General features: G+C 36.4%; 1 protein-coding gene across 2 annotated transcripts in view; it reads right to left on the bottom strand.

Moving 5' to 3' along the window:
- Positions 1–13,563, bottom strand: part of phf14 (PHD finger protein 14) — a 96,400-nt gene that overhangs the window by 61,575 nt on the left and 21,262 nt on the right. For both annotated transcript variants that reach the window (XM_079441514.1, XM_079441515.1), the window contains exons 8-11: positions 11,543–11,689; positions 11,168–11,438; positions 9,735–9,841; positions 6,250–6,345 (exon numbers count right to left, since the gene is read on the bottom strand). In XM_079441514.1, coding sequence (XP_079297640.1) covers positions 6,250–6,345; positions 9,735–9,841; positions 11,168–11,438; positions 11,543–11,689 — 621 coding nt within the window. The remainder of the gene's footprint in view (positions 1–6,249; positions 6,346–9,734; positions 9,842–11,167; positions 11,439–11,542; positions 11,690–13,563) is intronic.

Genomic DNA, 13,563 nt, shown 5'->3' with positions numbered 1-13,563 from the left:
GTAAAATGCAATTAAACATTTTAGAGTATCATTAATTGTTCATAAATCTGTTCTTGATTATTTTTTGACAGATAGATGGACGAAGGGGTAGATAATTCAAAAGATGATTTTTTTTTTATTTTTTGATGGATGGACACAAACGTAGGCGCAAATAAATAAAAGGGAATGCAAATGGTGATACTCCTTCAAAAGAAAAATCAAGGAAATCTATTGAGGAAAAAAGTGCTCAGAGCAAGAACAAAATGCTTTCTATTTACATTATCATCAGTGTTCAGTCGAGAATGTTTTGTCCCAGAGCACCATTTTTTGCTTGTTTATTAAAATTCTCAGAAATGTCTTCTTTCAATATTGTGTGCAGGATTTTCATTGTCTTCCCCACTATTTATGTTTTTCTTCAATGTAAAACTACATTTATCCGATCCTTATGTGAAGAGACAACAATAAGCACGAACACTGTGGCTCTACGGAGCTTTCAATATGTTTCTTTGAGCGGCCTGACATAGAAACACTGCCTTTACAAACGATGCCTTCAATAAATGGTGTGTTTGTGACAATGGAAGCTGGCCAGAGCATTTGGGAAAGTTGTTTGAATTAATGCTATTCTGGTTGATGCTGCTTTTGGCACAGAAATAACTCAATTTATGTCTGTTTTTCTCTGGTTTCCTCTATATGTAACTTTCCTCATGGTTACGATGCATCACACAAAGCACTGTGACCCCTCTTATAGTGCAAGTACAAGGAAACATTATTTTAAAGATCAAAACAAGTTCACTTGATATTGACATACACTTTGCATTTATATTTAAAGGGAAATTAAAGAAAGGGTGAGCTAGATCTATAATCGACTATGTGACTTTCACTCTGGAAATAAACAACATTAGACATTTTATGTATAGATAATAGGTACAACTATTGCAATAATATAATGTCGATAAGTACAATTAAAGTTTTCTAAGATAGTTACTTCTAGAGATGCTTGGATGGGTTTAGAGAGAGGATAGTGTCCAGAAAAAAAAAAGTTTTCTATTTTCTGTGTATACATCTGTGCGGCATCTTTTCTGTCTGGGTTAATTAGAAAAATTATCTAGTAGGAACTGGTCGCGGAGCAACACAGAGCGGCTTCTCTCTAGGGGCTTTCTAATCGGAGCTTGCTCAGTTCAGTGTGCCCATGGTGACAGTCCCTCTCCACCGCACCACAGGGATTATAACAGGCCGGAGAGCTGAGTGAGGAGATGCCAGGTTTCACATCCTGCAAGCTCTGGGTTACTGTGGACAGTCCCTCCTATCCACACTATTTCAGGGGGAATATTATTTGGAAAAAGGTGTTTGCCGAAGAACAAAACAACAACAACAACAAAAAAGCTTCACAAAACAGCCGAACAGGCGGTTGGCCATCTGCTGAGGGAGCCAGACAAACTTTGCTGTCTCGCTGAGATTGTGGAGAATCCCACTGGTACATTGAGAGGGGTCATATAACTAACGGAATTTCCAAATGGGGTGGACTTGTCTGGGGAGCCCACAAATGATGTTGGTGTCCACATGAAATATTTAATTTAATATAAAAAGATTTTTATTTATCTATTTACATTCACGAAAACATACAATTTCTAAACAAAGATAAACAGGAATTAAAAGAAACAACATCTAATGTGAGGAAAGAACAAAATTATGCTTTTTTGTCCATAAATTGTCAGCAAAAGTCCACAGCGGAATTTCTAAAACTCTTTTTTTCTAAAAAAAAACTTGATTAAAAATAAATAAATAGATTAGACCAATGCTAAAATTTTCACTACAATATTTAAGAGTTTTTGTACTGTACATAAAAAAGCAGTGCTGTTGTTGTGATTGTTTTTGTGCCAACTTAGGACTCTGTAAAAGTTTAATGGACATTAGGGGTGCACATTTAGAAAATAATAGCTTGCTCAAGTGTCAAGAACCAGATCAGTTTGATTCGCCTCTGAATCATTCAACTTCATTTTTTAATTGGATTACTGTTTAAATTATTATCAGTGTTGAAGCTTGCATTAAGATGCAACTGAAGGACACAACATATATAATCTTTGCAAATAATTTATACACCAATGACCCTTTTCTCATTTCAAAGGTTCTCTGATGTGTAAGTCATAGTGGTGAATGGAAACTACAACAAATATTAGGGATGTACAACACACCCCGGGACGGTTGAAAATAGATAAAAATATGTGACTAGTCAAATGCAGCTCATTTTTTGGATTGTGATTAAAATACAGTGGTTGCCTCTAATTTTAAATGAAAAGAGCACAGGTAAAGTCTTGTTTACATGCAGAGATTTCTTTTATTTGTATTATTTCAATTTAGTTTTGTTAACGGACATATTTCAATTTCACAAAGAAATATGCTGAATTTTGTCCAAGCAATAATAAAAGGAGACTTCATTTATGTCTTAAATTTAATTTGTTCAAAAACTGAAAAAAAAACAAAAACAAAAAAAAACTCGCAAATCGTATCACATCGTTGTTACATCCCTAAGAAATATTTTTTTTCAAATAGCATAATTTGTCTTTTTTTAAAGATGACTGGACTGATGGTTCATAAAGAGGCAGTAATTTAGTTTTTATATGCTTTAACTAATAACTTACTAATAAACAAGTTTAAATAAATAACTTTTTTACCAATAACATTAGAATGAACCTTTTTTGTCCAAATGGTTCCATAAAAAAACCTTTAACATCTGAAGAAACTTTGGTTATTTGTGGCGAAAGAAGGTTCTTCAGATCATAAATAGGGAAGAAAGAGATGGTTCTTTAAAGATCCTTTGACTGAATGGTTCTTCTATGGCATCGCTGTGAAGAACCTTTTAAGCACCTTAATTTTTAAGAGTGTAAGATGAAAGTTTAATTGTCTTTTAATAAGAACATCCAAAACTGTGGAATATTTTTTCACAAATAATAGCTTGTTTGCATCATGTCAGGAACCAGATCAGTCCAATTTGTGAGTCAAGATCATTGTTCAATTTGATATCATTGTTGAAGCAAGAGTTAAAATGTAACTGAAAGACACAAAGTATGACATATTTGGAAATATTTTGCACACCAATGAACCCTTTTCACATTTCTGGGATTCTCGGAAGCGGAGGTCATAGTGGTGAACAGAAACTACAACAGATATAATTTTTGCATTACCATTTGCTCCAATAGTAAGAAAAGAGACAAGAGAAAAATGTCAAATTTGTCGTCACGCCCCAGCCGTTGCATTAGAAACACTCATGCAGCAGAATTATTTTTCTGTAATTTAATGCTGTAAGGTAACAACAAAAAGTACAGTGTTATTCAAATTTAGAAGATCATATTGACAACAAATTATATACTGCATACAAGTTTGTAAAAGTCAGAAGTTCCTTTCGCTACCAAAGACGTTTTCATACCCCCTTTCACAGCGCACCGGTGAGAGTTCTCCCTCACGGGGTGGCACGAGAGACAAGACCCTCTCCTGAGATCATCAATAATTTGAGGGTTATGTGCAGACACCAATGACTGATAGGGAACGAAAATGTAGTAGATAGATGACACAAAGGAGCCTTGACTGATGTTGCTACTTGAGCGCTGCGCGTTTTCTAATTATGTGATTTATGACCATCATTGCAGATTCACTGGCTCGCTCTTTTCCAGACCACTCGGCTCTCCTCGCCTCCTTCTACCTCCTCGCTCCATTATTGTGGCATTTATCTGCCGAGAGGACATTTTAAGAGATGCTTTTAATTAACCATCTTACACAGTCTCTAAGCCGGGTAACTGGTTATTCAACGCAAATTAAGTTTTAAACAAGTGCGCATGGGTGCATACAAATGGGCACCTTTTAAATGTTTGGTCTCTGCATCAAAAGTGTGATAAAGACGCGAGCGGCAGCTCAGACTGTTGCGGTTTTAGGTTATCGCAAGGAAGTTTGGACTCATCTTCATTCCAGACAGGCATCTCATCAAATTCACTCTTCCCGGGTGTATCATAGTGATTAAAAAGGTGACAACAACATACAGAGGACTGGCGATACCTCCTCAGTGACATGTTCTCATTCTGAAGCCACACTGGCTTTTTACCACTACACTAACTCTCACATATGCACACATAATCTGCATGAAATAGAGCACTGTTTAGCTCCAACAAAGGAGATAAACTTTTAATATTTTAGAACCTTGAATCCTAACAATTCCTTTCACGGTTGCTGTTGCCAATGACATTTTTGTTTCAGGGCATATCCTGCTAAATGGCATTCTACGCACAGACTGTTATTTAGACAAAAAGAGAGATCTACAGAACATTTCAGACTTTCACATTTTCGCACTCATGAAGTGACCGTCACCCATGGCGACGTACCTTGGTGATGTGGTTGCCATAGTGAGCAGGGGAGAGGTTGGTGGCTTTTAGTTACAGAGTCAGGGCTGAGTGCATGGCCAATGACAGGTCAATCAGTTAGCGCAAATGAAAGAATTTCGCAAACAGGAGGCCCATTACAGAGAAGAGAATTACCTCAACGCTGTCTACCCTGTGGGGTGCTGCCTACAATCTAGATTTCTTTCAATCACAGCTCATTACCCAGGTACGAAAAATCCAGGGAGAAGACTTCTGCTCTCTTTACACTCTTTTCACTGTGAAGTCAAAAACGAATTCTGTGAACAATATGCTCCTGCCGCCAGATCCACGTTACATGTCTCAGTGCACAAAACTGTGAAATGTGTCTATTAGCCAAAGAGATGTTGACTCAAATCACTTCACACTTTATTGACTAAAGGGTAATAAGCTATTATGTTCAACATAGCTTTCAAAATAAGAGTCTGATGTACCATGCAGACATAAATGTTCAAATTTGATGAATGTTTAAATATTCATAAATTAGAACATTTATGAATGTTCATAAATGTTCAAATTTACGGTCATTAATGCCCATTAATGGAAGCTAAGCTGCAAAAAAAATGGATGGCTATAGTTATACTTTTGATGTCATAAACACAAATTATAGTAACCGTGTACTGTCACTACTATACTGTGAATTTAATACATCCTTGCTAAAATATTTATTAAAATTAAAATATTAAAAATATTATAAAATATCTGAATGGTAATGTAACTTAAAGGTGCAGGGAACAAAATAATGTTCAAAAAGGATAACAAAAACAAATAAATTAACCAATGTTTTAAACAGACAGTTCAAATAGAGAGTACCAAAAAAAAAACATAAGACCTCACCAAGCAGTTCACCCAAAAATGAAAATTCTGTCATTAATTACTCAACCTCATGTCGTTCCAAACCCGTAAGACCTTCGTTCATCTTCAGAACACAAATGAAGATATTTTTGATTAAATCCAAGAGCTTTCTGACCCTTGTGACCATCCTGTGTAAGGTTCTGTGCATAGATAGTAACGGAACTACCATGTTAAAGACCAAGAAAGCTAGTAAGGACATCATTAAAATAGTCCATGTGACATCAGCGGTTCACCAGTAATTCTATGAAATGCACACGCATGCGTCATGGTACTGTCATGAACACGCGTCAAAGAAATTGTTGAATAAAGTCATTATTTTTGTTTTCTTACAGTTGAACCACTGATGTCACATGGACTATTTTAATGATGCCCTTACTACCTCTCTGAGCCTTGAATGTGGTAGTTGCATTACTGTCTATGCAGGGTCAGAAACCTCTCAGATTTCATCAAAAATATCTTAATTTATGTTCCAAAGATGAACTAAGTTCATTTTTGGGTGAACTATCCCTTTTATACCTTTATTTATATCCCTTTATTTCATTCTAAATATTGTCCTATATAAATCCACTTTAAAAACTGATGGCTGTAATATTTTTTTATATGTAAATTAAATAGAGACATTATAATGCATTTTAAAAAGACACTGCATTTACATACAAAAGTCTTAAAGGTACAGTAAAAAAACAGCCTCTTAAATTCCAAAGGTCATTAAGAGGGTGGAAAATAGTTGCAGAAAACTAAAACAAAAATAAAAAATAATTTTAAAGAAACCTTGAGTTACATAGGATTGAAGTGGAATTCAGAAATATGCTTTTAAAGTGTATAATATGGGCCCAACCCCACCTGATCAGAGAGCTTAAAGGAAGCGGTTTGTACCAGGGTGGGCTGTAAGCTCACTGGAGCTGTGATAGATGAGGCGTACAGTCGGATCAAGGATGGGATGGGGCGGAGAGAGACTGAATGAAGATGGACAGGGGACAGAAAGGATGAGGCGGTTGAAGGTAAGCCATACCTGTCCAAGGATCCCCCCCATCATGCTCCATATGGCTTGGCCCTCGGTCCTCAGCTGGCCATTGACATTCTGCAGGTCCTCCAGAGACTCGCACAGCTGTGGCAGATAAAACCGGAGCAAGGCGGGAGATAAGATAAGACAAGGACAAGTTGGACAACTCAGTCTGTTACACACACACACACGAAGGGACTAACGTGTACAAATGCAAAAGTGTACACAAATCTGTGAACATCTGAATGGCCAATACATGCATACGCTTACAGTGCATTACAAAATCCAGGTTGATTTTAGGCAAACAACAAATGTTACACATCAAAACACACTCGTGTGCAAAAAAATTACATTTCCTAACAGATTCAGAGCCCAGCACACCATGAAATAAGGCATTACACTTCCTGCGTTTACATCTGTCTCTTTCGCGCACGCACACACACACACCGCTGTGGCATTTCGCCGTGTAGGGGCCACTCTGAGCTCCAGACAGTAGATAAGCATCAGGCAGGCTTTTGATAAAGACGATGATGAGAGGAAACAGTGGAGAGGTGAAGTTATTATGGGTATGTGAAACGAAACTACAGAGAGCTTCTCCTTATCGCCGCTGTCTGTGAAGATGAGGCTCCACGTAGGGGGCTTGAGCTAACATTTAAAACCGGCTCCTCTCCACCACTCACTACAGATTAATACTGACGGCTCAGCGGGGGCTAACATATAATAACACAATTATATGGTTACATATCATTAATTTTAATGTTTTTTTTTTACAAAAAATTGTATTAAATTACAATTCCATTTATACAGTGGCCCTACAAGTATTTGGGCATTTAAAGAGACAGTTCACCCAAAAACACAAATCTTGTCATTATTTTATTTAAAAATTCTGCCGAACACAAAAGATGATATTTTGAAGAACATTGTGCTTCAAACAATATTGGACCCCATTTACTTTCATTGTATACCAAAAAAGGTGTATCACAATATCTTCTGCTGTGTTCCATAGAAGCACAAACAATATATATTGAGATGCACTTTTACTGTTTTATAAAATTACTCATACCTGTGAAGTCATCACAGAAAATTAGCATTTTCTCATTGGTGACGCAAATGCACTGCAGTTTCCAATAGAGGTGGAACGGTTCAACTTTTTCACGGTTCGGTTTGTATCATGGTTTTAGAGTCACGGTTTCGGTAAGGTTCGGTATGTTTAGGGAAAAACTATACTGTCAAATAAAAATGAAGAAAATAAGAATAAGCTAACTAACTACAAGCAACAGCACAAATAAAAATACAATAGAGTAAAGATACAAATTAAATAATCAGTGATTTTCAGGTGTTTTTTTTTTTTTTTAGGTAGGTCTATAGCATTCGTTTTTAGGTACAGAAATTGAATAAAGTAATCAAATGTATAAATTAAAGATTAATCTTTATTAAAGTTACAAAAGCGATTCAGTCAAGAGCAGTGATTTCTTTGTTGTTGCTGTTTGATTAATATTAAAAAGTGCTGTCACTTTAAGAGAATGCACTGATCCAGTGTACTGATACTGTATGTTCAGCAGGCTATGTCTGCTATAGGATACTACCAAGACGGGCATTTTGACAATTTTTGTGTGAATTTGTCCATTCAAACACAATACTTCAGAGAGAGCTTAATATCTGCACACGTTCTGAGGCGCAGGTTTGCGTGCTTCTGATGAGCGCACGCACAAATCTTCTCACTGCGCGCGCAAGCTCGTGTCCTCTGGCTCTTAAATGTTTAAACTGGCAAAGCTTACATGAGTTTAATTTAAACAGATATCAATGAGTGCAGTTTAGGTCTCATCTGTGCTATCAGCACCCGGGTGATGACAGAATTAATGACTGCTCATATTCCATTCGCATTGAACCAGAGTGAATGGTTTGTCCAATGGATTGTTTTTTCATCGCTGTTATTGTAATGTACTGGGAAGCCAGAATGCGTATCCATTAACAGAAACATACATTAGCTGAACCCTGTTTGTTTTACGTGTTTAGAACAAAACATATTGCACATGCGTTGTCAGATTTAAGTTGAACCGCGGTCCTAGCGCGTGCCGAACCGTGTGTGTTCGATTTTTTTCTGCGAACCGTGCCACCCCTAGTTTCCAATTATTGAATGCTAAAAATATTGATCCAAACAATCCAACTAACCATGTAAAATACTATACAACTCAGGATTATTAGACATAATTCCCAGATGACTCAGTCCCTGTCTTAGACACAACTTTTGTGAATAAGCAGTCAGCTTTCCACAGATGTTTATTTTCATTGGGATCTCTCTCGAAGGCCGGCGTCGTGCTAATACATGTTGAGTGCCGTAATTAACAACACACACTCCATTAATACCGCTTAATACATGTGGCACAGAAAGCCTGGACGCCACATTAACTCCTCCAACTTTCTCTCCTCGCTTTCATTCTATTCCTCATTGGGCCAGATGAGAAAACACCATCTACACAAATCTGCTTCAAGAGATCATGTTTAAGAGGACTGAGGGTAGGAGGCAAATAAATAAGGCAGCACAGAACATTAGTTGCTGTTATACCAGGGGTTTGGAAAATTTCATTAGGCTTTTTTTTTGGATTTAGCAGTTAAATTTGTTTAGTTTTAATTTAATTGTTCATAATTATATTTTTGTTTTATTTTCTGAACATTAGTTGGTTATTATATATCATATCAACTTTTTATTATATCAACTATTTTTTTCTTTTATTTTTGCCTCAGTGGAAGATCAGTTTTTATTTTTAATTTTACATTGTTACTTGAAACAAAGCAGAAATAAAATATAAATATTAGTTTAAAAACAAACTTGTTAACTAACTGAAGTTTAAGGTGAATTATTCAACTCACTTAAACATTAAATAAAAGCTAAACAAAAAATAGCAAGTACTAAAATAACAAAAGTAATAAAAATTACAAACACAAATTAAAGTTAAAATGAAAAGTAAAAATTATTCATTCAAATTATAAATACCACAGTACTAAAATAGCACTGTTAGCAGTAGAATACACTAATGCTAAACTCATTCTCACTATTATTTTTATTGCATTTCCATTTGTAGCTTTAGTAAAATTTTTCAGTCTTTTGCCATTTTTTTCCCCCATTTTAGTTAAAATAAATATTATTCAGTGCCGGTTTTCATCATCTGAATTTACGTTAACAAAATAACCTTGTGTTATACAAGATTCCTGCTTTTTTATTCCTCTCTGCAGTTGGTCCAGCACAAAGTAGCTTAAAATGAGACTTCACAGTTGTATAGTAAATGTAAAGAATGAAGCATAATTGGCATTATATAGTAGCTGTTTAGGAGCTTTTCCGCCCACTCCTGGGATTCTATTCCAGCAGTGCATCGTTATTTCCTGGTGTACGAGCCTCTGCTTAAGGACCAATGGTCAAATGTGCTACGGACAAGCGCTAATGGGAAAAAAAAACAGATGCTAGCTAGAGCCTAAACTGTCAATTGTAGACAGACCTTGTTGTACTCCATGTGCAGCTTCTCCTGCTCTGTCTCCAGCTTGTCTTTAAGGTTCTTCTGCTCCACAATGTTGTCCTGGATCTGAATCATCCTCATGTTCCGCTCTGAATACCAACAGACACAAACAAATCGATACTGAGATTGCTATCAGAGTACAGGAAAAAGTATATCAAAGGAAGATTGAGGCAGAAAGTGTGAAAAAAAGAGGAACGTTAAGAGAAAAAGAGGGAGAGAAAGTGCGCTGATAGAGGATAGGCCTCCTGCTAGAACCTAATGGAGTGTGTGCCCAAGGTTACTCTACACATCTGCTCTGAACATCACTCATTTGGAGGGCAAGTGCCTAGCTGCAAGGCTACAGAATGGGATGCATGTCTCACACTCACTGTCTGACACCGCCTGCTGTTCCGCAGGCAGATTCAAGTATGTTAGGGACAGCAAATCACATGCTGCAAATGCACCATTGCTAGTTTTGGCCATTAAAATGAAAAAGTGGAAAATATTATCATAAGAGTGTTGAGAAATTCTATTCTCAAACAACAGATCATAGGCCTGTTGAGTTAACAAAGACACTCAAAGTCACTCGGGACAGTTGACAGAATTGTGACATGTTTTTAAGTCTTGTCAATTTAAATATTCAAGCAATTTCAAACAATTCAAGCACAATAACACGCAAGAGAGAACTCAGCTGTACCAAACTGAGTTCTCCTTCACATCATCATATCATCATGTGCTTGAACACAAACAAATATTAAAAAAGTCCAAATGTCTCGGTGAGTATCTCCAAACATAATTGTTTTTTTTTTTAGTAAAAATAAGTAAAAATAAACAGCTGAGAAAGAAACTGCATGTGTATCAGTATACTGGATATGTGCATTAGGTCTAATATACCTGCTACTGTCTGTGTCATTAATGATAATCAAACAACAAAAGACAATGAGAAAAATCGCTCAGCGCTAATCAATAAAGTGAAGACTACAGTGTTGTTTTACATTTTACTGTATATACACTGTTCATTTCATCTGTATCTTTGTTCTATTGTATTTATTTGTGCCATTGCTTGTTTTTTATTTTATATTTGACTGTTTACTTGTCTTTAAAGGAATATTTCACCCAAAACTGAAAATTTACTAAACCTCAGGGCATCCAAGATCTTGAGTTAAAAAGTCATGTGGTTAACTTGTGGATTATTATTATGTTTTTATCAGCTATTAGGACTCTCATTCTGATGGCACCCATTCACTGCAGAGGATCCATTGGTGAGCAAGTGATATAAATCTGAACAAACAAACGCATCTTGGATGCCCTGAGGGTTAGTACATTTTCAGATTTTTTTTGGGATGAAATACTGCTTAAATATTCTTGAAACTTTATATTAGTTAAACTAGATTCAGCTGTGGTAACGAAATTGGAATGGTTTACAAACCACCTACCTAGGTAGTAGTTAACAAAGTCTGCCGTGAGGGCAGGCTGCTTATGTTTACGCCGTCCGTCCACGCTTGCACTGGTATCGGACGTGTCCACGGGGAAGATGTCTGTGCTGATACCCATAAGCTCTGCTTTACGCATCAGCTTACGGATGGCTGAAGCACTAGAGGTGAGTGGCCGGGGAAGCTTCTCTCGGGGCACCCACGCCTGCGGCCGAGTGTTTCGAGACAGCTCTGCTTTCGCTCTGTACTGCTGGAGCCGTGTGGTTATTCGAGCCTAGATGTTGGGAAATCACAAGCATTCAAAAATAAATGATGACTGATCATTCAGCAGCCTATCTGATGTATGGAAGACAATGTCTGTTTCAGAGTAAAGCGGACCTGAGCTTCAGGTGTGAGCTGCTTCTCCCTTTCCTGCAAAGACACTTTGCAGTAGGACTGCAGGGCCAGATAGTTCTTCCTTTTCCATTTCCTGTCAAAGCGGTCTGCGTGCTGCTTGCAGTAGGCAAAAAATGGATCCGCAATGTCCTGTGGGTAAAAATGGATCGTGACTTTAGAGACAGACTCCCATGAGACCTTAAATCTTGAAATATAGCTTGGTAAAACAGAGAAAATGAAAAATCAGTGATGAATGCCATGCTAATAATCTGTTTTATATTATTGTTATTAATAATATAAAATAGATGGGTCCAATTAAAATTCTGACTGGATGAAATGCATACACAGCCACTGTGAAATGGCGATAAACAAATCTGTATTAAGGTAATAAGGCAGCAAGCTACTAGATTGCTTGGCAACCTTTGTCTATAGTGTAACGCAGCCTCTCAAAACTAATTGCTTTATTTTTTATTCTCTAAAATAGGGGTCTTCAAACTTTTTCTTACCAAGTACCCTTTGGTAAACAAAGAGATGTTACATTTTTTGTGTAAAACTGATGATTAGCCTGGGCTATAATATCATGCATATATTAATGCATTTTCATATTTTATGATACTGTTCAAAAGTTTTTTTTAATTAAATTAATCAGAAGTGACAGTAAATGCAGTATAATTATAACATTACAAAATATTCCTCTTTCAAATAAATGGTGTTCTTTTGAATTTACTACTCCTCAAAGAATCCAGAAAAACATTCAGCAGCATTACCATTTCCAACATAAGAAGAAACGTTTCTTGACCAGCAAAGCAGCATATTAGGATGATTTCTGACACCGAAGACTTGGGTAATGGCTGCTAAAAATTCAGTTGACATCACAGAAATAAATTACATTTTAAATTAGAACTCAGTTATTTTAAATTGTAATATTTCACCATATTACTGTTTTTACTTTTTACTTTATTTTTGATCAAACAAATGCTGCCTTGAGGATCATAAGTGAGCATAAGAGGGGAAAAGAGAACAAAAAATAAAATAAAAAACTCACCCACCCAAAATTTTGAATGATAGTGCATTTTCCAAAGCCATTAAAATAATGATTAATGTACAAAGTCATACATGTACATTACATTTTATTGCTACTTAATATAATTTATGCTGGGAGGGACAATGAAAAAACGGAACAAGCTGAACTATGGCTTCTATAGCTAGGTACAAGTTAATTATATTTTAAAATAATATGGTATAATTTTGTTTAAAATTAGTATGAAATACAACATGACTAACAGATCCTCGAGTTTGGCCATGGACCAATTCCCTTCTGTTGAAAAACCTGCTTGAAACAAACACTGGTCAACCTGTGTGTTCAAGACAGATACTTAATTTGGCAATTCCTCAAGCAACCAATAAATTAAAAGAAAGAAACAAACGGAAAAAAGGAACACAATAAAACTGTATTCAATGTCTTGCAAAATCAGAGTGATGTCTAGATTATCGTTTAAAAGCATGAAAAAAAAAAAACCTTGGCTGTGGTGCAAAACCTACTTCTTAAAATGCGCACAACTTGGACAAATGTGAGGGAAAGTCTGAAGTCCTTAAGAACAAAATCTCTGAGTGATTTGATTAAGGTTATTTCAAGATATTTCCCATCATCTCAAATACCTCACTATTGTTAATGTGGCACAATTGCTGCAGGTTTCATTTTAAGTGCTTGTGTGCTCAGACACCTGATAATTCTAATGTACAATTTGATTACGGGTAAACGGGAGTATCTTCTGAAATACAAGCTGACGCTTTCTGGCTGTTGGGATAATGATGCCCAGCGCTCCAGATTTTTATAGACCATCGGTGTCTGTGCATTCTCTGATAGCCATGATAAATAGCCAGTCACAAAAGGCATGTAAAAATTCCCCTCCCTTTTAAAGGACAAGTACATTTTGCAGAGAATGTGGGAGTTGGAGCTGGGGGGCAAGACAATGACTGATGTAAGGCTGGCGGGATTTATCCAGGAATGGAAGGGGACTGCA

Source organism: Barbus barbus, assembly GCF_936440315.1.
Source record: "Barbus barbus genome assembly, chromosome: 19".
NCBI lineage: Eukaryota > Metazoa > Chordata > Actinopteri > Cypriniformes > Cyprinidae > Barbus > Barbus barbus.
The sequence above is the reverse complement of the archived record's forward strand: the minus strand, read 5'-3'. Positions and strand labels throughout refer to the sequence as shown.